Source organism: Orbicella faveolata, unplaced genomic scaffold (assembly GCF_042242905.1).
Source record: "Orbicella faveolata isolate gen_17 unplaced genomic scaffold, um_ofav_v1 contig_34, whole genome shotgun sequence".
Classification (NCBI taxonomy): Eukaryota; Metazoa; Cnidaria; class Anthozoa; order Scleractinia; family Merulinidae; genus Orbicella; species Orbicella faveolata.
Window position 1 is genome coordinate 18,762,501 of NW_028301563.1, and position 24,069 is coordinate 18,786,569.

The 24,069-nt window shown below is 39.0% G+C and overlaps 1 protein-coding gene and 1 long non-coding RNA gene across 4 annotated transcripts in view; both read left to right on the forward strand.

The window, feature by feature from the left end:
* LOC110053185 (glutamate--cysteine ligase catalytic subunit-like) overlaps window positions 1-7,940 on the forward strand; it is a 35,736-nt gene extending 27,796 nt beyond the window's left edge. For all 3 annotated transcript variants that reach the window (XM_089271139.1, XM_089271138.1, XM_089271137.1), the window contains exons 9-19: window positions 472-608; window positions 1,596-1,670; window positions 1,851-1,967; window positions 2,563-2,701; window positions 3,070-3,182; window positions 3,357-3,449; window positions 4,044-4,148; window positions 4,828-4,909; window positions 5,300-5,385; window positions 5,851-5,971; window positions 6,568-7,940. In XM_089271139.1, the coding sequence (XP_089127265.1) occupies window positions 472-608; window positions 1,596-1,670; window positions 1,851-1,967; window positions 2,563-2,701; window positions 3,070-3,182; window positions 3,357-3,449; window positions 4,044-4,148; window positions 4,828-4,909; window positions 5,300-5,385; window positions 5,851-5,971; window positions 6,568-6,743 (1,244 nt within the window). In that variant the 3' untranslated portion in view covers window positions 6,744-7,940. The remainder of the gene's footprint in view (window positions 1-471; window positions 609-1,595; window positions 1,671-1,850; window positions 1,968-2,562; window positions 2,702-3,069; window positions 3,183-3,356; window positions 3,450-4,043; window positions 4,149-4,827; window positions 4,910-5,299; window positions 5,386-5,850; window positions 5,972-6,567) is intronic.
* A 6,639-nt stretch (window positions 7,941-14,579) lies between these two features.
* On the forward strand, window positions 14,580-16,636 carry LOC149105130 (uncharacterized). The gene is made up of 3 exons (XR_016201613.1): window positions 14,580-14,644; window positions 15,417-15,512; window positions 16,267-16,636. It is a non-coding gene; the product is annotated as an uncharacterized LOC149105130 (long non-coding RNA).
* Window positions 16,637-24,069: the final 7,433 nt, after the last annotated feature.

Consider the following 24,069-nt stretch of genomic DNA (forward strand, 5'->3'; position numbering starts at 1 on the left):
ACACATACATGTCCTATTAGTTGCGTATGAACATTGTTTTTTTTTTTTTTAAATAATGGAGAGGGAGTTGGGGTGATTAGGAAACGGGGGTAGGGGGGCTCACACAGGTTAGTATGTCAAATTGACACACTCACCCACTTAAGCACCCCCATCCGGCCCCCCACCTCACCCCCCTCCCCCCCCCCCCCCAAAAAAATAAAAACAGACCATAATATTGACAATCTACTATAACTGTCAGTAAGCAATCTATCCCCGGCCCACATCTTCTGGCTTCCATTCACTTATCTAGTGTTAGCTGGCGAGACCGTCATAAGAGTTGGATTTGAGACATTGTATCTCATAATGAAACCTGTACCGAATACATAACTTTGTATGCTAGACAATCTAATATCGATATTGTTATAATATATTTTGACTAGCTGGCATGAACCATGTGCAGTTATGTTCTGTCATTTTGTTTTTGATGAACAGTATTTAAAGATTTGAACACGCCGTCACCATTCATTGAGAAATTTCCCGATGTCGAAGGTGAAGCTGCCAAGGCTGCCTCGCCAGATCACATCTATCTGGACTGTGTGGGGTTCGGCTTGGGGATATGCTGTCTTCAGGTAAATCTCACGGAAATTAGTTACTGTGTTAATCCGAGTAGTCAGTCGGTTTCTACAACCTGCGCTTATAAAACCGTTTAAACGTGATATTACATACGGTTGCTAAGCGAGAGAAAACATGGACCCTGGGATGCCTAGCACGGGAAATCATGTTAAAAATGTGCTAAGCGGGAAGGGGTGGTGGTGGAATTTGGAGTACGAATGTCAAGTGGAGGAGAACATGGAACATGGATATCAAGTACGGGAAAATGTGTAACAGGGTTGCTAGGTGGGGCAAAACCAAAATCAAACAGAAAAAAAAAAAAAAAAAATCCCATAAAAAAGAATGTTACTTCTACTAACACTAATCTACTAGTATACAAGTGAATAGGTGAAAGATCCTGTATATTTGAACTGCGGAGAAAGATATACTTCCACCGCATGACCGAGCCATCACACACTATCAGTCATTAGTGTGCATCGGCTTAACGTGGTGAACAAAATGGTGACGTTTTCTTCTTTCTTCGAAGCAGTCGGAGGAAGATTTAGAAGGACAATGGATAATTAAATTCCGGAGAAGGCAAAAAGAAGGACATTTACCGTTACGAGACTTTAAAAGCTCAAACTTCAGTCCAAGAAACTGATTAATTCTAAGAATAATAGGAAGTTAGTATTTGAAAGGAATTTATTTAGTATTACCCTAAAACCATTAGGCTATTCACTCTCCATTTCTCTGAGGCGGGAGTTAATGGGACGGAGATCTTGAGTTCATAAGCTAGTAATTCTTAACTAGCATCGGTTTATCACCTGATTGGCTCATCAGATAACAGCATAATTTGCATTAGTTATATCTTATCACGTTGCGCGTGACCAAAAATAAGCTCCGAAAGCATGGAAGTTTTTTACAGAAAATTTCAATTTTTCGTCTGCTTCCCGGTCCAGTTCATTCTCTGTGTACGTTGTGTATAATGCTAACAACTTGCTGCTTTTTTTTATTTGACAATGCAGACGACTTTCCAAGCATGTAGTATCAGCGAAGCAAGATACCTGTATGATCAGCTGGCAGTGGTCGCCCCGATATTAGTAAGTGACAAAAAGAAAAAAAAATGAATGAAACGACACTCCCTGCTGCTCGGAGCAGTACGGGAGAATGAAGAAAAAAATTGTGTTAAGCTTGTTTGTTATAAACCTTTAACTGAAATTCGTCTAGGTACCCATTTTAACAGTTTAACTCCAAAGACGTCTCTTCCTCTTTTCTTGAAGATGGCACTGTCAGCAGGTACGCCAATTCATCGTGGATACCTCGCAGATCTTGATTGCCGCTGGAGTGTGATAGCAGGCTCAGTGGATGATCGCACACCTGAGGAGAGAGGACTGGAGGTGAGTTAGAAGAAGAACAGCAATGATAAACTTGACAGCTATACCAAACTGCGGCAAAGGTCGCTGCCCACAGTAAAAGAATAAACTTCAATATAATTTCATAGTTGTCAAAAAATCATAGCAGAATTAATCCACGAATAGGTGACAGTGTTTAAAATAAGTTTAAAAAATTTAGATAAATTGAATTCTAAAATTCCAATTATACTTTAAAATTTCAAAGTCCTAATTGTTGATGAAGTTGACGTAACTTCCCCTTGCAATTTTACAGATGATAAGAATACTTGGGTTATCATTGACAGGGAGATTTAATGTCTTCATTAAAAGTACTCAGGGTTCTCCGTAAGCTACAGCGAAAATTGCCATCTAGTAAGGGCTGGGTACGTTGGCAACTCCAGAGATTTTTCAAGGTACAAAATGTACATAAGAAATTAAACTTTCATTGCTTTTAACACCTTTTCCTTCCACTTCGAACTGAAAATCACCAGTTACTAATCTGACCTCTACCACCAAATTTTCGAAACATTTTCATGCTTTGTGCACGTAGATTTTTCTTCTCGGTATTTGAAATTTCTTTTTCTTTGGCCCCGTCCTGCAGCCTTTGAAGGAAAACAGGTTTGTGATTCCGAAGTCGCGATATGATTCCATCAGTACATACCTGTCACCAGAGGAAATTAAGTACAGTGATATCGACTTGGTGTACGACAATGAGATTTTTCAGCAGCTGGTGGATGGCGGTTAGTGATATCATTAAAATTGTTGAACGTATGAAGTAAACTTCATCGATCAAGCAACAACTCCTCTATTTTATTTGTAGCTAGAAGCTCTGTCAGCTCATGGGCTCCTGGCTCTCTCCAATCATCCAGTTATTGACGTTGATATGACTTCACATGAGCAGGTTTTTCATTTACTATCCTAAAAGTCATGCAACTTAAAATTGACTTTACCACCTCGCTGTGTGTGTTTTGCGTGTGCGCTGTCTTTCGTTTTCAAACGAAAAAAAAAAAAGGAAAAAAAAGGGGGGGGGGGCAACATGACGACCGTTTTTTCAGGATTTGTGTATATATTTTTCTTACATATCTTCTGTTTTGTTTCTCACTGTTACGAATCGATCAACAGTTGGCTCGCCATTTTGCGCACTTATTTATCCGGGATCCTTTGACCTTGTTCCGTGAGCATATCTATGAAGACGATGAACAGAATACGAATCATTTTGAGGTAAGCTCAATATAAAGTGCATCCCAATCCTTGTATCAATGGACAATTTTATGTTATGGAAACCTACTAATCGATTGTTCGACGAAAGAAGTGTAGAATCCTTCGTCCCCTACTTTGGCATAAAGATGAAGTGTCCATCGCTTAACGGACAATGTGTTTTATTTTGCTCCTCAGAATATCCAGTCCACCAACTGGCAGACCATGCGTTTCAAACCGCCTCCCCCTAACTCGTCCATCGGTTGGAGAGTAGAGTTCAGAGCCTGTGATGTAATATAGTGTAGAAGTTTACTCAGGTTTAACTTTCCACTCCTAAACAAAGTGATAAGAAGAAGAATATTTGCCATCAATGGTTGATTCAAAAGCAATTGCAGATAGTAGGATTTGTTTCTATTCCGTGACGTCTTTCTAAGCTAAGATCATTGGTTATCCCTACGAGGGCAGCAGATTCATGGAGAGAACCAATAAAATTGGTTTTAATATTACACGTTAAATTTAACAGAAAGACCTAGACTTTATACCCAATCTCAATTAATCGTCCACGACAATTTTTTTTCCTTTAAAGTCACTCACTGGAATTTTCGAAGATTTAAAGGTCATAGTGAATAAATAAACGATTAGAAGTCTAAGCTAAATGTCGGAAATAGCGAACAACGCCGAAGACTTGAAATTCAGAATAAATAACTAAATTTGGTCGCTCGTTGTTTGGTTTTCTCTCTCTTTAATCATCAATTTAAATTTATGTAAAAACAACGTAACATTTTTCTTTAGTAAACCCAAGGCAAATGCAGCTGACTGATTTTTTATAATCATTTCTTCGTTAACTGCACTGATTGTTTCTTTTCCTTTTATTATTTTTACCAGGTGCAACTGACAGACTTTGAAAATGCCGCCTTTGTAGCTTTCATTGTGCTTCTCACGAGAGCCATTTTATCGTTTCACCTCAATCTGCTTACTCCCTTGTCCAAGGTGAGAAAATGAAAATAACCCAGAGAGAATGAAGGGTAGGGAGCCAATCCCCCATACAGGCCTTATTCCAAAGGTAGTCCCTTTCAACTTATATTTAGACGAGCGACTAACTTACCTCCGCGGTTAATGTTACTACGCACGCGTAAAGCAGTTTAGGCTGCACACGTGACCAAAACTCTGGGTCACAGGATTGGCTATTTCTAGACCCTTATAAAATCGCAAGTGATCTTAAAATTACTAGAGAGTAATTACCTTGTGAATAAAACCTCTCTTGGGAATTAACTATCTCACCCTTCATGCTCTCTTAGAAAAACAGAATTCTGTCAACTCATAAGTGAGAAAGAAGGCCTGTTCGTTCTGGTCATAGTCTTGGACCACCTATTATGTATCTGACCAAGCCAAGGTTGTACCTGGGTGGGACCATACATGAGCCTTACATGTTGTAACTGCAGCCTCTGAAATAACCACGTCGCGTTTTATATTTGCATAAATCGTCATAATTTTAGTTAGAAAATTCATTTTCATTTTGTGTAACGTTATGCTAGTTATTATAATAAAATTATGATAATTTGCTTTTAATTTTCATAATTCACTTTTAATTTGGATAATTTGTGACTCTTTTTTGAAAATAACAATCAAAGGAAACATTATATAAAAATATCTGCAACGTTTGTTATAGGTTGACGAGAATATGGTCACCGCTGGAGAAAGAGATGCTGTCCGTCAGGGAAAGTTTTTCTTCAGGAAAACTTTGAAGAAATGTTAGATGAACTTTTCTTCTCTTTTACTTGAGAGTAGCAGTTACAGTAATTTGTAAAAAATTTGCCCTAGAAAAGACTAGGCAGAGCAGTATGCGAAAGAGCGAGATGGTTCGAACATTTCGTTTGATTAAGTGATTCGTGACAATGTGTAATGCGAAACTCCGGCGCTCAGTAGAATTTTGTCGCATGTACACAAACAGCCAGTCATTGGCTTACCTGCTCTTACTTCTCGGCATGCACTAGTTTGTGCAAAATGAGGGCAACTGATCTAGTTTGTTTCAGCCCTGTTGTGCTACACCATTTACTTTGGCGATTTTATTTCCTGCTGTATGGTTTTCGCGCGGGGATTCAAGTTTAGTCGATAATGCTCTCGTGATTTTCTTTTCCAAGGCTCCACTGTGACTAATGGAGACGGTCATAACTGTGATTCAGACGAATTTGAGCTGATGACGATTGACACAATTGTCAACGGCAAGGTGAGATATATGCCGACTGGAAATGTATCTGTTACACGTTTTTCGTTTGTGAAGGAATTTACACTGACTCTGCCATGTCCCACATCAGCTTTACATATGTGTAGTTCAATTTCGCGTCTTTGTGGTTTATTATTTCGTCATTTTTTTTTCCAACTTTATAACTGCCAAAATACTTCTACTTTAAGATGATTTTTTTACGTCGCAATAATAACTAATTATTGACGTTATAAAAATAAAAGTAAATAGGAAGTGTCCGGGGATCTTGCATGCTCGGCTAAATAGGACTCAAGTCACATTTATTCCCTTTGTTTATTTGTTTTGCTACTTTTTTTTTTAGGGGGGGGGGGGAGTTGGTTCTTATTACTTTCATTGTCTCACGTTCTGTTGTTGTTGTTGTTGCTGTTGTTGTTGTTTCGTTATGATTCCCTGCTGTCTTCATGGTCTTTCATGTTTCTCCTTTTATAGGAAGGTGAATTCCCCGGACTCATACCGCTGATCGAATATTACCTTAGCAACGTGGATGTCGACATTGACACGCACTGTACCATTTCCCAATATTTGAAACTTATCTCGAGGAGAGCTTCAGGTGAGTGGTAAATCAGTTTTGATATTATTGGTCCATCTAATGCCTTATGAAAATTGATTTTCATGTATGATAGGACAAACTTTGTAAATCTCAGTTAAACAACAGCAAATTAAAATGTATATATATATATATACATATATATATATATATATATATATATATATATATATATATATATATATATATATATATATATATATATTATTCCGTAGCCGTTTCTTTCTGGAACAAGTCACTGCATCTATAACATTTTGAAATATGTTACACCTACGCGTTGGTTTTAAATCGGAGTACACACAAGACTGCAAGAGGGCAAAATCCTTCCAGGTGTAGTCCTGGGAGGGGTAGTTGCCCAATGACTGTTACCATGAAGAGATTCCCAGTTTGAATGCTGGCAAGGTTGTACATTTTATGTTCTCGTGCTGGACGTATCTATTTGCTTCATGAACAGAGATAAACGTCGGCCTGGTGGGCGTGGCTTTGTCACCTGACCAATACCTGTATATATAGACAGTTTATTTGGTGCCTTGTTTAGCGTTTGATAGTTTTATGTCCTCGGGCACGAATATGAGAGTCATACCTTTCCTTTGCTTTAGGTGAGCTGCTGACGACAGCGCAGTGGATTCGCAGATTCGTCGACGAGCACCCCGAATACAAGAAAGACTCGGTTATCAGTGAAACGATCTCTTACGATCTATTGAACACTTTCGATCGTATAAGTCGAGGAGAAATGGGTGCCCCCCAACTTTTTGGAAAACCAAGAAATGCCTGAAAAATAAGGAAGAAATGCGAAAAAATGGGGGCTGGACAATAAGTGAGATGATTTACTCACTAATGCGAATACTGTGCTATATATATACATTTAGCATAAATCAACCAGCGTTTACTAAAACAGTTAGATGATAGTGCGCCCTCGTCAACTATCACGCGATAGAAATCTCGAGCTCCTAATCTAAAACTTGTTTAATATATCACATTCGGGGCCTTCGATCGTCATGTGACATCATGTCGGAATAGATGGTGCCACTTGGAAGGTATTAGGGTAGGCAAATTTCTTAATTTGTAATCTGTCAGAACCACTTGATCGCTCGGACAATCCATCTTAAGGGAAATTTATACCTATCTTTCACATAAAAACGTTGGTCAGTCTACGAAGTGGAGATTCTGATGACAGGCAAATGCTTCATTTGGAGAGTAATGCTTTAATAGCTTTTTTTTTTAGCGAGAAACAACTCAGATTTAAACATGTTTATAAGTTTCCTTAAATAGGTGACTTGCTATCAAAACTTAATTCAAGTGCATAAGTGTATACAAGTGTAATATAAGTAAAAGTGCGTAAGTGTAATACATTTAATGCAAGTGTTATCTGAATGTTACCGTTGAAGCTGATAACACTTACGAAACCATGAATATTCTCGATATCAGGAAACAAAGAATGCAATACAGTCTCATTAACTGCTTTATAGGTGCTGTGTAAGGAACTTAGAAGATAACGGACATTAACAAGTGAAACCAATTTGTTCTGAACACTGAATGGAAAGTTCATTCGTTTGAAAGCTTTTATCCTTTGTCCCTTATTTTTATTTTGTATAATAATTTTTGTCTTCAGATATTCTTTTGATAATTTCTTGCCTGCTTCCGTTGATTTTTACACACTAGTTCCAGCGCCAACACAGTCTTCCTTTTTTCCGTATTTTATAGCCGGAAATGCGATTGAAACGAAAAAATTTAATTCTGTAGCTATGAGACCACGCTCGAGACATGCACAAAATTCGAGAAAGAAGTATACAGTTCACAGAATTGAGATTGAGGCTTCGATGTTTAATTAAAAGAAAATAATTATGATTTATGTGGCGGGTAAGGTATTCTCTATTTCTGTGGTATGATGGTACGTAATGTAATAAGAAATGTGCACATGAATGTGGAGCAGATTTCGTGTTAGTAATAAAGTCCTAGTAGATTTGTGCTACGCCAGTTGTCCTCATGAACAGAAGTCTTGTGAATAAAATTATATACCCGTTTTAAAAAAAATCTCTATTTGTGTCGCAGGATAAAGCCAAACCGACGGCCGGCAGAAGTCGGTTTGACTTTATCCTGGGCCAAGTGTGTAAAGCTGCGAATCACGAATATAATACGACGCATGTATAAAAGCAGACACAATATATAGATTTAGCCAAGCCTAAAAGCGGAACTCGAACTACTGATTTTTCTTGGATCAGACTCCAAAAAATATTAATTGTGAGCATTAAATAGATCTTTCCCGTATTCCAACAAACAACGGCACCGAGTCGAGGTCAGGGTGGACAAAAATACAGCAAATGTATGAAAATGTCCACCCTAACCTCGCTCTGGTGCTATTGTTCGTACCCACTGAAGTGGAATGCGGGAAGGTCTCTTGTTTCGGCGTGCGGCTTCACACTTTTTCTTTTATGTGAAAAACTTAACAAAAAAGCGTGCCGAATTTTTCCAAGATTGTTGCCATGTATCAGGGATTTTCGAAGAGAGGATTGTGCAAGGAATACTTCGGAAGAAAAGTCAACAACACCCCAGGGGTTTATTCGCACCGAATTGTTGCCTTTGGACGAGCCCACTCCCTCTCCCCCGGAGTATTGACCTGGCGTGAGTCGGCGATTCAATCTTACCTGGTAAGCGGTCGACTCTAGCTCTAAGCTTGAGCCCGCGATATGGGCAGTGGGTACCTGTGGTAATGGTGTTACTCTCTTTTATTTTTCAAGGTGTAGTATGGGTCTCGGATCACGCACGTGCAGTGCATATGTCGAACGGACGTGTGCACATACGGACGGACGGACGGACAAACACGTGACAACTGAATTTTTGATGGTTTCGCCCGTATGCCTTTGGCGCGCAGGAGCTCAGCTAATATATAATCGATGATCCGGTAATGACATTGACGAGTAATCGATGGGTAAGCAATGAGTACATATAATCAACTGATTAGTCTTTGATTGTTAGCGATGATTAACTACTTAATAAGCCGAGTGTTAAGTCTTTACGGGAAAATCTCAGACCGAGACCTTGCCGTCTCGGTATTGACCGGATGATAGCTAGGTCAATTCGGCAAGGCTGAGGATTGAGATTTTCCCGTTAAAGTGCACCTAACCCCCAAATTTTTCTCTGCGAAAAAAAAAAAAAAAATTGGATTCCGTTAAATCCTCGATTTCCTGTGCCCCGACGAAATCTCGAAAATAGCTCCAAAATACCGCCATTTTATTTCACGACCGAGTTTGAGGAGCATGCGTCTAGCGGCTCTTGTGACGTCTACTCAGGAAGGTTGGATATCTCACGTCCTCTCATTTCCTTCAGGATGGTGCAATATCCATTCGAAAAGCGCGCAGAAACGCCTTCCAGAAGTTCTATCGGCTGTTGCAGCAACATTCCAGATTTAAAGAAAGATATACTGTACTATTTACTGACGATGGTCGGCTAATGGTGCAATATAGTCGTAAACGAATCTGAATCTATGAGAGTCATTGAAGAACTCTCACTGGAATTTGTTCCGCAGACTATCGAACGCTATTTTCATAAATTTTCTGCTTAAAGCTAACCAGAAATTTGTAGAAATACTACCGACAACCTATATCTTCCAATCCCGCAGTATTTTTTATAACATAACCGGCATAGTTGTTTGATCCGATCATGATCAAGAAGCGTTATACTGATATGTAAATAGATCGCAACTGTACGCCGCTAACCAACACTTATTTCTCTTTCGATTTAGATGAAAGTCGAAGATTAATCCTTTAGAATTACGTGATAACAAAATTGTTAGACTCACAGAGTTTTTCGAAGGTTTGGAAATCAGCAGTGCGACAAAGATTCTGTGCAATAGCGTCGAAAATATGACCCCGTAACATTATCTGCGGACCGCTTAGGGAATACATCCTTTTCGCTTATCCGACGAATTTCACTGCAAACTTTGAGTACAATTTACATTGATTATTTGGAGTTACGACTTAAAACGTGTGACAATGTGAAATCGGTAATTGTGTGAAATTTTTCCTTCCGCCTTGCTTCCCGCAGCTTCAAAAATACTGGTCCAAACAATACGATTTTTAATCGATCGAAGCCAATGTTTTGAAGGTCATCAAGTCTTGAAAACTGCAACACGTACCCTGCTCTTATAAACATGAAGCATTCAACTGAAAGTAAAACACAAAATGGATTTAACAGAACAATCACACCTTGACAGAATACATTCTCGCTAAGGACAAATGTAAACGGGCTATAAACACGCGTGGAAATCTTATGTTTAGTTGACGAAATTACCATCTAAAGCAGTCCTTGAGTTTTCTTTCCTGCTTTTCGTTTGCCTGCTCCTCCACTTCGTATCTAGCTTTCCATTCCTAATATACAACCAGCTCGTCCGCAAAGAAGTCTCCTTCGTCGCTTGAAATATTGTAAATTTCTCTCAAAGCTCTAAGCAACGAGTTCACAGTTGTCGAACGTGCTCGATCGAAGTTTATTTCGGAGTCTTCCGAATCGAAACTTAACTCTGGCTCCGGTGACGAAAAAGAAACGATTCTAAGACAAAACTTGGACGTTTTAGTCCCAAAATACATCGGAACGATTAGTTTTGTGTTCCATTTTCTCGACCAAATACAGAGAGATGACTGAGGCGCTATCGTGTTTGGTTCCTGGGTAGACGTCATCAGGTACCGCCTCCCCAGACTCCCTAAAACGCGGTCGTGTAACACTTCAAGCGCGACTTTGAAAGGGCATAGAAAATCGAGGATTCAACCAAATTCAAAAATTTCTTCGCCCAAATGTTTCAAATGAAGTCTAGATTCGTTTTACCGAAAAAAAAAAACAAAAAGTTGGGGTTAGGTGCACTTTAAGACCGAAAGTTATTTGATCTGGAAAGAATTGAGACATTTTCAGGAAGACCTTTTTAACCGATCTAAAATAAAGGAGGACAATAGCTAAACTAAGCTACCTCGCGCTCATAGTTAATATAGGGGACTTGTTATGAACCCCGGTAAACATCAAAGGAGCAAACAAAGATGCCAAGATTTATGTTGGAATGCCCACGACCGTGCACAATCTTTTGCTTTGCGCTCGTACACTAAACATGAATTACATAACCAAAATGTTTCTATTGGTTAGTTCCTCGGTCATTAATAAACGACTATTGTGTTTTGCACAACGTCAAGGCCAAAAGAGCGAACAAAAACATACAACAAAGAACTTTGCGGGGTTTCATAACGATATCCCTCTATTAAATATGTCGCGCTAGACAGTTGAATGCGTATCCTTTTGTACTGCCCAGTAGATTGTTTGTAAGTACGAAAAAGAACGTGTGAAAGTAGGTTGCAAGTTTTGAGAACTTAAACTTTTCGCCTAAAAATGTGAACATAGATTTGCATTTAGTAAACCGGAGCGTTCCGAGAGCTTTAAAGCTGAGAGGTTGAGCTACTTCTGACGAACACTGGAAGCTGAGATTCGATATTTTTCAACATGAAATGACGGCCGAGTTTCACGCGCGCTGAAAATACAGCCTTCGATCCTCGGGTTAACGCATATGCGGATTGTTTATAAAATGCTTGTAAAGGTACTTCAATTTACATAAGCCAGCTTGCTTTACTCATGCTAACTTCAATTCGACTTTTCTGGGATACTGGAAAATTAGAAATAACAAGCTGTGATTTCTCCGTATTACGCCGCAAATTGTAACAACTAACGCTAAATGTAACATTAAAGCAAATTATTAAATTCTCAACCTCGGATAACGCAATTCTTGCTTTCTTATTGGTTCACTGTATCTCGGTTACCAGCCATTACCTGCGTTCGACCTTGTATGGAAATTAATGGGGTAAATGTCGCTCGGCATAAATTTTTTGCGTGAAGCCAAAATTTCAAATATGAACGTCGAGATTTTACGCAGTCAGGAAGATTACGTAACAACAACAATTTTTACTTTAATGATGCTGAATGGCTTGCTAGTCCTGGTGGCACCAAATTTTCGAAACCAATAAAAGAAATGTCAAAAGAAGAACTGAATGTTTTTCTGAAGAGTTTTTGCACGTCTGCGAGGAAGAAGGATGGCGCGTCAGTTTACAAAAGTTCATCAGTAAACCATCTGAGAGTCGCCAGTTGATCTTTTCCTTCGCTCGCCGCCGCTCAACACTGAAATAAACCGTTTTTCATTATCTCTGACCCCGCTTTTACTGAGGCAAATAAAGTATTAGAGCATTTGTAAAAGACCTCAGAAAAACGGGCAACATTGCTGGCCTAGTCCATACGAAACGGCAAGAAACCAATTTCCAGTGATTTGCAATGAGCAGACGAAGAAACTGTTCGACAGCGGGGAGCTCGGACCGGCAGAGATTAAAAATCCCACACAGCTACAGAGGACGACCTAGTTTTACCTCGGTCTCTCTCCTGGCCGACGAGGACGAGAGAATAAACTCTAGCTGGCGCTAACCATTCTGTCCTTGCGAAAAACCCCTCAAGGAGTATTTTGAGCTGAACCGAAATCGGCTCGCGGTTCGTTACCAGCCAAGAAAAACCATCAGGGTGGGCTCGAAGATTCTGAAGATGAATCGGACGCTAATATATTTCTGTCCCTGACTCTGAAACTGGTCAACAATCAGATCCACACATCCAGCTCGAAACGCCAAGGCAGTCCCAGCAAGGGAAAGCTGAAAGAATTCTTTCCGAGAATAATTTTGGCACAACGTCTGTGTCACGTGGTGCTCAAAGCTTTTGGCAGTATTTTTATAACTGGAATGTGCAAGTGCAAGATTATTACTCTTCTCGATGACTCAAATTAACTTGAACTCTTTTCCAACTTTCTGACCAAGGTTGTATATCCTTCATTTGGTAGAAGTTCCTTGAATTATACATGATTGTGATTTCCCACTTGTTGTTGTTGTTTTGTAACATCAACAACCGGTCGTTTTGTAAATTTAAAGTCCAATAAAATTAAGCTATAATTTCCAAGTACGCTACCGAATTTAATAATTGTTAAATACAGCAACATTAACCCGAATTGTAACCATTTTTGACGCAAAATGTAACAACTTTTCAATGCTAATTACGCGAAATATAACAACGCAAACTGTAACAACCTTTTAGATCAATTTTTACTAAGAGAGCTTGAGTTACATTTCTGCTCACTCTGTGCGGGTGGTTAAACTTGGTCAAAGCAAACTTCAGCACAGCTTTAGCAATTATCCTTTAATGGTCTCAACCTTATGAAGTATAGATTTTTCAGATTCTCGAATTTTAAACAAACCACTGTTTATGTCACTATCGATACTAGTAGAGGGAAAGTGGGAGAGAAGAGAGAAGGGTCGCAATATTCCCAAGTTTTAAGAATTGGGAGAGGACAAGACGGTTAAAGGGACACTGTATATAAATTTACGAAATGGTCCCTAAATTTATGTAAACTTTATCTCAGGTTCCTGAAGAATGGCCCGGGTTACTTAAAGTTACCGTGTACCTTTTAAGGTACACGGTAACTGGACGCGACACACCTCTTAAAAAAGGTGTGTCGCGTCCAAATGCTGTAGCGCGTCCGATTTAAACTGCTAAACCCCTATATTAAATTGAAGCTTATAGCGCTGACTATCAAACTGCACCAAGAATTTTGAAATAGAATGAATTGTCTAATTTTTTTTAAGACCTCTAAATGGGAGCGTCCGAATCGCCTTTTGAAAGCTACAAGTCAAAGCGAATTGTTTGGTTTTTTTTTTCGCTTATTTAATGTTGATGGAAAATAGAATAAAAAAAATTATGACGATAACATGTTTTTTGATGAGCTTTACTTTATCATCGGAAAGTGTTGTTAATTATTATTGTTATTATATTTTTTATTCTTTTTTGGAACACAACTAGCTGACAATCGATAAAAATTAGCTTAGGACAAGACACATATGATAGACATATCGAAAGGTCGGATAAAAGGTACAGATGATAGCCATGACAGTTGGTCGTAAAGATGCCATGTATAGTTCTATTTGATAGTTCAGTTCCTATAAGAATGTACTCAAGAATATATTCAGCCTGAAGCCGGCAGAAAAATAAGAATGTTCAGCCTGTGCACGAAGAATGTTCATTCTTAGAAAATGAACGAATAAATAACCAAATAAATAAATAAATAAATAAATAGATAAATGAATAAATAATAGTGTCTAGACCGAGCCTTACGTACGTTAATGTAATTTAAGTTTGGGTCTTTTTGCACTTAAATATGGACTGTAAGAATCATTTTTGTACATATTTAATGTAGCTCCCCGGCATCCCTGCTGCTTGAAAAAAACTGTTGTATAGAAATGCATCAATTAATAGGGTTAATTACTCCAGTAAAAATAGCGTCCACTATACTTATAACGTTGTAGTGAAACTATTACTTCGCTAACGACCTGTGATTCTCATAACCAAACCCCTCGTTTGGCAGTAGTTACTGCTGCTTAATTAGACACGACAGAGTTCAAATCAGTTTTAACTTGGAGCAAAAAGCTTTCAATCGTTTCATCAATAACTCCAACTGAGATTTGGCTCTTTTCGCTGTCCAACTGATCCAGTGGGCTGGCATTTCACATGCTTCAAACTGAGTACCATACGGTCATTTCCCATCCTGATCTAAGGCTTCAAAAATCGCTCACGTCAAGTAAAAACGCAAAGCCAGAGGGAATTGCAAACTATACTGTGGTAAGCTTTTGTTGTTGTTTTTTGTTTTTTGTTATTTCATTTATTTATGTATTTATCTTTTTAGATCTTACTTGGTATAAAGTTGCCAAGAGAAGACGGTACGAGCTCTTGCGATAATGCAGTATTCGATAACTACAACGTGTATATACACTGTGACTGATTTTGCTTTCTAGATCTCTCTAATATTATCGTTATTGTAGCCTATTTTTACTCCGGGTTCAAGCTGCCGACAATGTTCAGTTTTAATGCGAAGACAAGCGCAAAAAATACCATTTTCCGGGTAAATTCACGCTATGCCTGTCTATTACAAGGTGCGACTCGGTCTGTTAGTTCTTTTCCAGTCCAGAGAGATTCCGGTAGGGTCGAAAGGAAATTAGAGACACATAATTTTCAGCGCGATTTTAGGCAATCTGGTTTGAATTTTTTGGTAATCCATGTGTCCATCTACTGTTGTTTCGGATAATTTCTGGATCTCTTGCATGGTGAATTTTTTTCTTGAACAGTGGATCGAAACGATGCAAAACAAGTTCAGTCATTCCGTAAGCCTCCCGTGAAGGGTTTTGTGGTATCTCAGTGTTGCTAAATGAGAGCTGGCTGGCTCAGCTCATTCGCTGAAAACGCTTTCTCAGTGTCGTGTTTTCAGTGTTGTTGCTGCAACTGACAGATAATATAACCTATTTCACTTCAGTTTTTTAGCCTTGCCGATCAGAAAAAAAATCATTTCCCAGCTAAATTAATTTCTCCTTGTTGATATCCTGTGATAATTTTTCAGAAACGGTGATATTGATGGCGCCCATTCACTGTCTTTGGCTTTTCCTGTTCCTTTCCACATCTTGGCTCGTCTTTGGCAGACCTTTAAACGAACAAGGTAGGGACCATGTTTGTACGAGTAAGACGATCGAGTGCCGGCCTAAAATCACTCTGCGCTTTAATTGTTGCTTTGCTCTCCTAAGGCCATTTTATGACATCTAAAAAATGGGTGTTGATTTTTACATGTCAAAAATAAGTGGTCCCTTAAAAATGTACTTGAGGGAGGGGAGCCTATGTAAGATTTCAACCTCACGATATTTCTTTCTTTCTTTCTTTCGATCTAAAGTAACTATTAAGACGTCTTGCATGCATGCAGGACAACCTTGAATCAACCAAGTCTTGAATTTGTGCAAGAGTCAAGGATAAAACAGAAACTACTTAAACACGTCATTAACAAACAAACAAACAAACAAGCCGTATCACATGTTAAAGTAATGAGTATTACATTGAATCTCCTGCTATACAATCATCTTGGACGATTCCTTGCAGGCGCGTCTCATAGAGGCAATTGGCTATTGCAACACCGTGATATTACATCTAATCTCTTCCAGGCGTTCAGTTAGTTGGGGCGCAGCGCGAAAAACGGCGCGCGAAAAAAAATTTAAAAAGCGCGATAATAGGCTATATTACATCGGACCTTTGCCACCCCCCCCCCCCCCCCAAAAAAAATGTATCGCTCGTTTTCCACGCACCACAAACTTAATTGCCGTGTCTTCTTAGAATCACCATATTCAGATCAAACTGAAATGTCCACACCGTCCAGTCGATTGACGAAATTAATAGAACTAACACACTTATATCGCCTGCTATAGGTCCAGCAGAACCTCACGAGGGATCGACCAGCAAAGAGGTTATCAAGGATAGCCGTGGGGCTATCGTTCGCACTAAGAAGAGCTGTGTCTATGGCACAGGGATCTTTTTTTGCTCAAACCCAAACGAAGAGGACGAAGATGTTTTGCAGTATCTGTTAGATCTTGAACAACTTTTCCTTGAGTGGTTCGGAGAGTAAATTAACTTCGGTCAACCATGACAAGTAACAAGTTAAATACTTGAATGCAAATAAACACCAAGTAGTTTAGTAATCGGCGTACTGTTACCTGTACTGGGTTATTGTGTGTTTTGTAGTAGAATATGATGCTTGCAATTGCACCAAAAAATATGAAAAAAAGCTTTTCAACTTCATTTTCAACTTTTTTGTTTTGCTTTGCGTTTTTAAAGATTGTATCTTCTTCTTGAACTCAGTTCTTTTAAGATGAGATACATGCCAAACGGCAAGTCGACAAATAGCCCTTCCTTGAAAAAAGAAGAAGAAGAAGAAGAAGAAGAAGAAGGAGCGAAAACACAGCAAACAACAACAACAATACCAAGTGATTAAAGTCTTGGTCAAATTACCCAGTGAATTAGATGAGAGCTTTAACATGTACCAAATATAGATTGCCTTGACTCACGATGAACCAGTCGCTGTTATCGGTCGGCCCATGGGATTACCAGACCAAACTTGGGGCGAAATGCTTGGCGTAAGATTTTTACCGTAAGGTTCTCCAAACCAAGTCTTAATTTTAATCTACTTCTTGTGCTAATTGGCGACTCGCGTGGACACTAGGGAGCTTAAGCAAACCACGACGACGACGGCAACGAGAACGTCACCAAACAAAGGTTTAATGAGCAAAACAATAGCTGTGCACGTGTGTTATAAATCGTTGTACATTTCTTTGCCGTCCTCTGCAAAACAACAACGTGAAATTACCAAGTTCTGCGTCGTCTACGGAACGTGGACGACGACGGCTAATTTTTCGTATTTCCATTTGGAATTGAACGCCGTCGTTGCATATATAGCTTATGAACGTTTTTAGAGCCATTGGCATACCGAACAGATCTAGACAATCGCGAATTTCGCTTGTAAAATATAAATTCATTTTTTACCAGGCATCGTCCTCTGCGTCGTCGTCGTCGTTGCTTAAGCTCCCTACTGCCGCACTTTGAACGTGGAAACCTGCGATTCCACTTTGTTACCCAAGAAAAGTCCAAACTCAAGTCTTGGTTTAAAACTTTATGTTCGGAAAGAAACTGAGGATAATGCGGCATGGTTATTGAACAGAGGAGTGGAAATGATCACTTCACTCTGAATTTGGAAAGCATGGGGCTGTAAAACCATTACTGCGGTGGTCGAAGATGTATCTATCCAGGAAACAAGGCTTGTGTTGAGAATTCGGCGCAGATGGTAATCAAAAGCCTAGTGTTTTCTTCCGGCGCACCTGTAACAAAGTCATTGTTCCTCAATCAAAGATGAATAGGCACTGTGCATTTTTAAAATTGTAATCAGGCTTTGAGACTGACAGCTGTACATCGAATGTTTATTTGAAATCAAAATAATGACTTTCTGCAATTGGCTTTTTGTCCTGTGTGATCTTTCAAGAAACCGAACCAAAATATAGTTTTACAGGTACATGTACCTAATCCTTATTTTACAAATCCGTTCAAAATTGTCAAGATTGAAATAGAAAGTATTACAGGAAATTTTATCACTTTTTATTCTCCCGTCCCCGTATTCAATATCAAGTTGAGACCATTCAAAGAAAAGTATTATCGGGATGGAAACGGTTGTACTCACCTGGAGTTTGGAACAGTTTTCTCCAGATTTTTTTGCTTGTGAGAGAAGCTCAAAAGCATTATCTCCCCCCCCCCCCCTTGATTGATAGATTAAGACAATATGTCCTACTCCATGATTTTCGCATAATTCATTCTCGACATGTGTCGTCTCTTGACAATGTATCGACACAAAGGTTTTGTGTATGTCCAGTATCTTGATTGACAAATATATGCAAATCCGAGATGGAAATCGTCTTCATTAAAAAGATACTTGTATCCACTATAGCATTTAATGTATAGCCGGCTTTACAACGACGACTCCACAACTCTCAGTATAATTGTCACAGGAAAATTGGAGTGAAACCAGGTAAAAATATCTAATATTTTAATGGTACTGTGATTATGTTGACAACGTGATTTTCAATATATTATTATATACTTAATGAAAGCGAGTAAACCACTGGTACGAAATGAAGGGCAAAAGGTAAGTAATAAAGATTTAACAAATGAAATTATTTCGAGATATGTCCTCACAAACTTATTGTCAAGTAGTCATAAAATTGTCTACCGTACTAGTGAAAATTAATTACTCAATACAATATCATGTATTTCGATGAACATCTCGTTTGCATATGTTCTCCCTCCGAGTTCTTTAAGTTCGTTAAGAGACCTTAAGAAATCATAAATGGACAATATAACTGGATACCATTTCCGCGCTTTGGATGAGAGCATAACTGTGTACTGTAGATCAAAATAAAAAATATATATATGTGAAGGGTCGTGAAGTACTAGCTTTTTTAGTAAATAAAGAGCTCTTCTGAAAGAACGAAGCTCTACAACTGAAATAAAAGTAGGTTAGTGTGAGAGGGGGGGGGGGGGGGGGCTTATCGGCGAGCAAGCACGTGTATTACGGCAATCCTATTTGTCAACTTCCCGCCTGAAAGCAAGAGCAAGCTTATACGTTAAGATACGGGTGTCTGATCGGCGGCCTTGCAGTCCAAGGTTCGAGAGAAAGCCCTAAGTTTCAAATTTATTGTAGAGAAAGTAGCCTACACATTTAAATGTCGTTGGCTGTGTAGTTTTGTTTTCTAATCGTATACCAAGTCAAGTAGAGAGGAGCGGGAGGGAGTCTCCTTCGCAGCCGTTATAAATGGCTTCAAAACGTGATGACATGCGAGTATGACGTTGGCATGTTTTCTTAAAGTTGTTTGAAAATTGTGAGCTATCCTGGTTCCAAATTTACTTCTACATTTAACTAATGAAAAAGGACAGCGAAAGGTCTCAAGGAGAGGATGGAACTCATTTGCCAAATGCTCATAAATCGGGCCTGAAGTCAGCACATACAATGGTTGTTACGCAACCCGGTGCGGATCTTAACAGCCAAACCGGCCCTCTTCGAGTCCAAACCGGCCCTCTTCGACTCCATCGACTTGTCCATGTATTAGCCTTCGGCAAAGTGTGCAGCATTCTGCATATCAGAAAGTCGCCTTTTGCGCAGGATTCGTGTATTCAAGACACGTTATTTTGACTCAACGGGAGACAAAGCCGTCTGGACAGAATAAGAAGCTTACAGCTCGCCATCTAAACGCGACAAAACAGTAATTCGTCTATCTGAGACCTCCAGTACCTCAGAAGGGCAGTTGGTTATGTTAACGGTCTTTGTTTCCACCGGCCGTATTCTCTTTCGAATTCAGAAAACCTTTTCTCGATTCTTCAGGAGCCTGGCCCTCAGAACAAGGAAAATAGCCTGAATAGTTTGTCAATGGGCAACAAACCTTTGCCACCAGCCAATACTAACTCAGTCGACTCAGCACACGCCGTATTTTTTAGTGACTCCCCATATCATTCTGACTTTCTGTAAACCGATTATCTTCCTTACAAGCCATCGGCGAACTTAAGACCACGAGTAGTCGGTTTTTTGTTTCGTTTCCTCAGAAACGAAACGGTATTGTTTTCAGTTCAGGGGTGAACTATTTACATAGTGATTTGTAATCACGTAGGGGCCAAACCACCCCCCTAATGTTTCATGAAGGCTATATTTGCTTGGTTTATATATTTCTGAACCAAGTTCGGCAGATAAGCTTTCTTTGTTCTCCAGTTTATTTTAATTTGGAAGTTGTGACAAAATGTCAGATTATGACGTCATAATTGATGACGTCACCAAAACGTGCTATAATTTTTTGTAAAATCTGATGCAAAGATCATGTCATTGGAAAGGCCTTGACTTGAGGAGTAGAATGCCGAAAACCGTTTTTAGTTATGATGATTATTTTTCGAGATATGGTAAATTAAATATTTTTTTGCTGTACCCCCGGAATTTGCTTAACCATACTGTCCTTCTTAAGTCAGTCTCTCTGGTTTATTTTGTTCAGTTTTTTTTCTAGGAAGGCTAATAATCTACAAAAATAGAAAGCTCGATGTTGTCAAAAATCGTATGGTTTTAGAAATTTGATTTTCGGCTTTGTTAAGATGGTATTAACAGTAAAAAAATGAGTGACGTCACAGGTTATGACGTAACAAAACTAATTTTAACGCAATAACACTATAGGGATAATTTTTTATTCCGATTTTCTTCTTTATTTTTGCTTTAGTCATCTGGCACATCACATCTGCAACATAGCTGCATTTGCTGGAACAAAATTACGGCTCCAATTTGGGGATTTTTCTAAAGGGGGGAATCCATATCTTGCAGAGTTATTTTTCATGATTAAAAATGCCATATTTCATTTAATTTTTGTGATATGGACAAAATTTTTTAAGGTTTCAATTCCCCTTGATGTGCCCTTTCGAACACATTGTAAAAAATATGCATATTGAGAACTTCAAAAGTGGGAAAAAACATGACGTCATCGCTGTGACGTCACAACTTTGACATTTACTGACATTTTTCATGTAAATATAATTGGCAATAGGTCTCCTGCTCATCTGCCAAGTTTGGTGAAGAAAGAGTCAATATTTTAAGCAATGCAAAATAATGTGAAATACCCATGAACTGTCGAAACATTTGGGGGGTGGTTTGGCCCCTACGTGAATATCCAATCACAGTAAAGTTTGTAATTGTTAATGTAAATACGGCGGCAAAACTTCAGCCAAAACTCGGTGCATCGCAACAAAATGTGTCATTTGCAACATTTCAGTGAAACTCTCGTTTCTCGGTATTATCTTACACAAGAAAACTGCGAACTGGACTTGATAGTGATAGTGAAAAAGAAACATACTTTTGAAGTAGAGACACGCCACACCACGCGATTTGTCCACCAATGCGATATTTTGAGCTGATGAAGCAGTTAGGTTTGTTTAGTTCAACAAAGAAATGGTAGTGTTTTCCGTTTCAGAGTGATTTATTGACATAGTGGATATGAATGTTATAAGGGTAAACGCTTGTAATTCACAAGGTAAACATGTTCAGCAAAAATAACTTCTCGAAACTAAATTTTATTTCGTGACACGGAAAGAAAGGAAATTAAAATGTCATGCAGGTAGAAATAATTGGCGAGTTAAATGTTCCTAAATCTTACTGAAACGATGTATTCTAGAGAAACGAAGATATCTCTTTCCGTGCTTGATTTAAATTTGATTAAGATCACAACTACGGCGACATAATTTTGGTCAATCAGAACACTTGTCGGGAATAACAATCCCGCCCCTTTTCTGTGACTGTTTACGGGAAAAGAACACGCACCTGGTGCGTTTGGACGATACTACAGATACAATATATTGTGGAAGGTAACTAGTTCATCATATTTGTAATTTAATTAACGTTGGTATATTGCAAAATAGGCACAATATGGCTTTTTTGTGAGGTTTTCTTCATATCGTAGGTGTCGACATTTTCCAGATTTATTTTAATTTCTCGAATTTTCTGCCACAATTCCAGTAGCTTTACTTCTTAGAGCGCGCTTTTAAAAATAAGAAAATTTGTATTTCGACATACCGCGGCATTTCAAGAGCTGGTTTCCATGAAAACACCGATAACATTTGTATTGTAGCTTCATAATAATCAAGCGAAAGTGGAGGAATAATTGCATAACTGTCGTCACACATGAGGCGTCCTTTTTGAAAAGATAAATATACTGCGTCACTGACAACGAAACCTGGAGTGCCGCATCCATTCGAATGAAGGACTGCCCGGCACATGCGTCAAATGCTTTTGCCTCTTAGCTTTATTTAGCCTCACACACAATACTTTTATTTTCTGAAAAATTTGGCGAGGCTGTGCGGCCCGCTTCCCAAAGCATTTCACCCTTATTTAAGACCAAAGTTTGTGATTTTTCTAACCTATTTATAGCCTGACCCTTAAATTAATACCCTGTTTCAGACCTGCCGTAGTTCTCTAGTTCAGAATGATGTTAAAGGTAATGTGAGTGGCTTTAGTTGCTGGTCTTATCGATAATGATGAAAAAAGTAGCTTCTTCTAAAAAAAAAACATACTTAATTCAAAACTAGAGTGCAAAAACCATACCCAGTTTGAGCCCAAAATGACCAAAATCGATACTCCACTTCTGACTAAAATGTCTTAAAAAAACGTCCCTCTGACGCTGGTCATACCTATATAGCCGATATAATGGAGCACCTCCCCCCACCTTCCCTAGGGCAGAGTCAAAGTGAAGTATCACAAGTAGATACATTTCGAAGCGCGTTGACTGTAATAACTGATACATGTGTGGTCAACTTAAATTAATTAGCCCCTTCTCTTTTACACTAAGTTCAGTACTAAACCTCACCTGGACGAAAAACCCCAGGCCCTGGCAACTGAGTACATCAGTGCGGTGCAAGGCGGTGCATTAACACACATCCCCCTCGCCACAGGACTTCTCAAGCACAAGATATCAAAACCCCGGCCTTTCTCAGACTTTGCACACCTTTCCGGAAACGAAACACTGTTTCTTCCTGAGAAACTGAATAGCTTGTTGTTGTTGTTGTTGTTTTTGTTGGTTCGTCATGCAACGCGTATAGCGTGACGACGGGAAGAACGGCTGCAAAGTCGGATCGCGTATAAAGACCAGTTATCTTTCTTTAAGCCTTTGAGTTGAAGAAGTGTGGCCTATAGTTCAGCCTTGAGTTAACAAGATAGGTGAGAGATATGGATCAAAACCCGGCTAAGCTATGCCTTTAAGGTTCTAGTACTGATGAGTCGAGGATAAACACAGAAACATATAATAAGAAATCTGTTTACAGGTATCTTCGTTCGATTTAGCTTCCTTACAGCATTTTCCCGCTGACTTGAGTGACCTATAAGCTGCGATCAGGCGAGTGCTTCGTATTTACTTCTTTTCTTTACCGGTCGCTAGAAGAACTGCGCCCTATCTTTTTTTCATGCGACCCCAAACTTACCAATTGTCACAAGGTAATGTATGCCAGGTCCCTTTGCATAGTTACTAAATTCGGCATGGTAAATTGATCTATGAAGGTGTCTTGTCTTGGTGTCTATGAAAAATGCGATAAAAAAGGTTGACATTACGTGAAATCGTCGGCCATTAGGAATTAGCATTTTGTATGGTACATTATGGAAATTGCCGAAAAGTAAGGGGGGGGGGGGGGGGGAGAAATGTCAAGAGGAAAGAGAAGTTGTTCTCTGTACAAATTAAAATCGTCTTAAACGTGAGTGCTCCAAAGTTCCCATTTCTTTGATAGATTGCTACACTCTTTTTTCTTTTTATAAGAATATTGTTTTTCCGGCCGAGGTTGAATATTTTTATTTTTCTACAGGTCTTAAGCTTAAAATATTCTTGTGAATATTCTTAGATTATAGGGTATGACATTTCTGTTTTCAAATTAATTTGGTGTCTGGAAGGTGCATGTCAAAGTAATTTCGGGACCAGCCTGAAAGTCTCATATGACTCACGTAACTTCTTGCAGAAATGCACAGTAATTATTTACACACATGAATCAATTGGGAGACACGTTTGGGCAACATAGATTTGAAGTCCCCCTGAAGGGAGGGCGGGTTGCGAGACTATAGTTTACAGTCAAAGGCGAAACGGACCACGAGGGAATGAAATCTAATGAGACTAGAAAACTGCTTC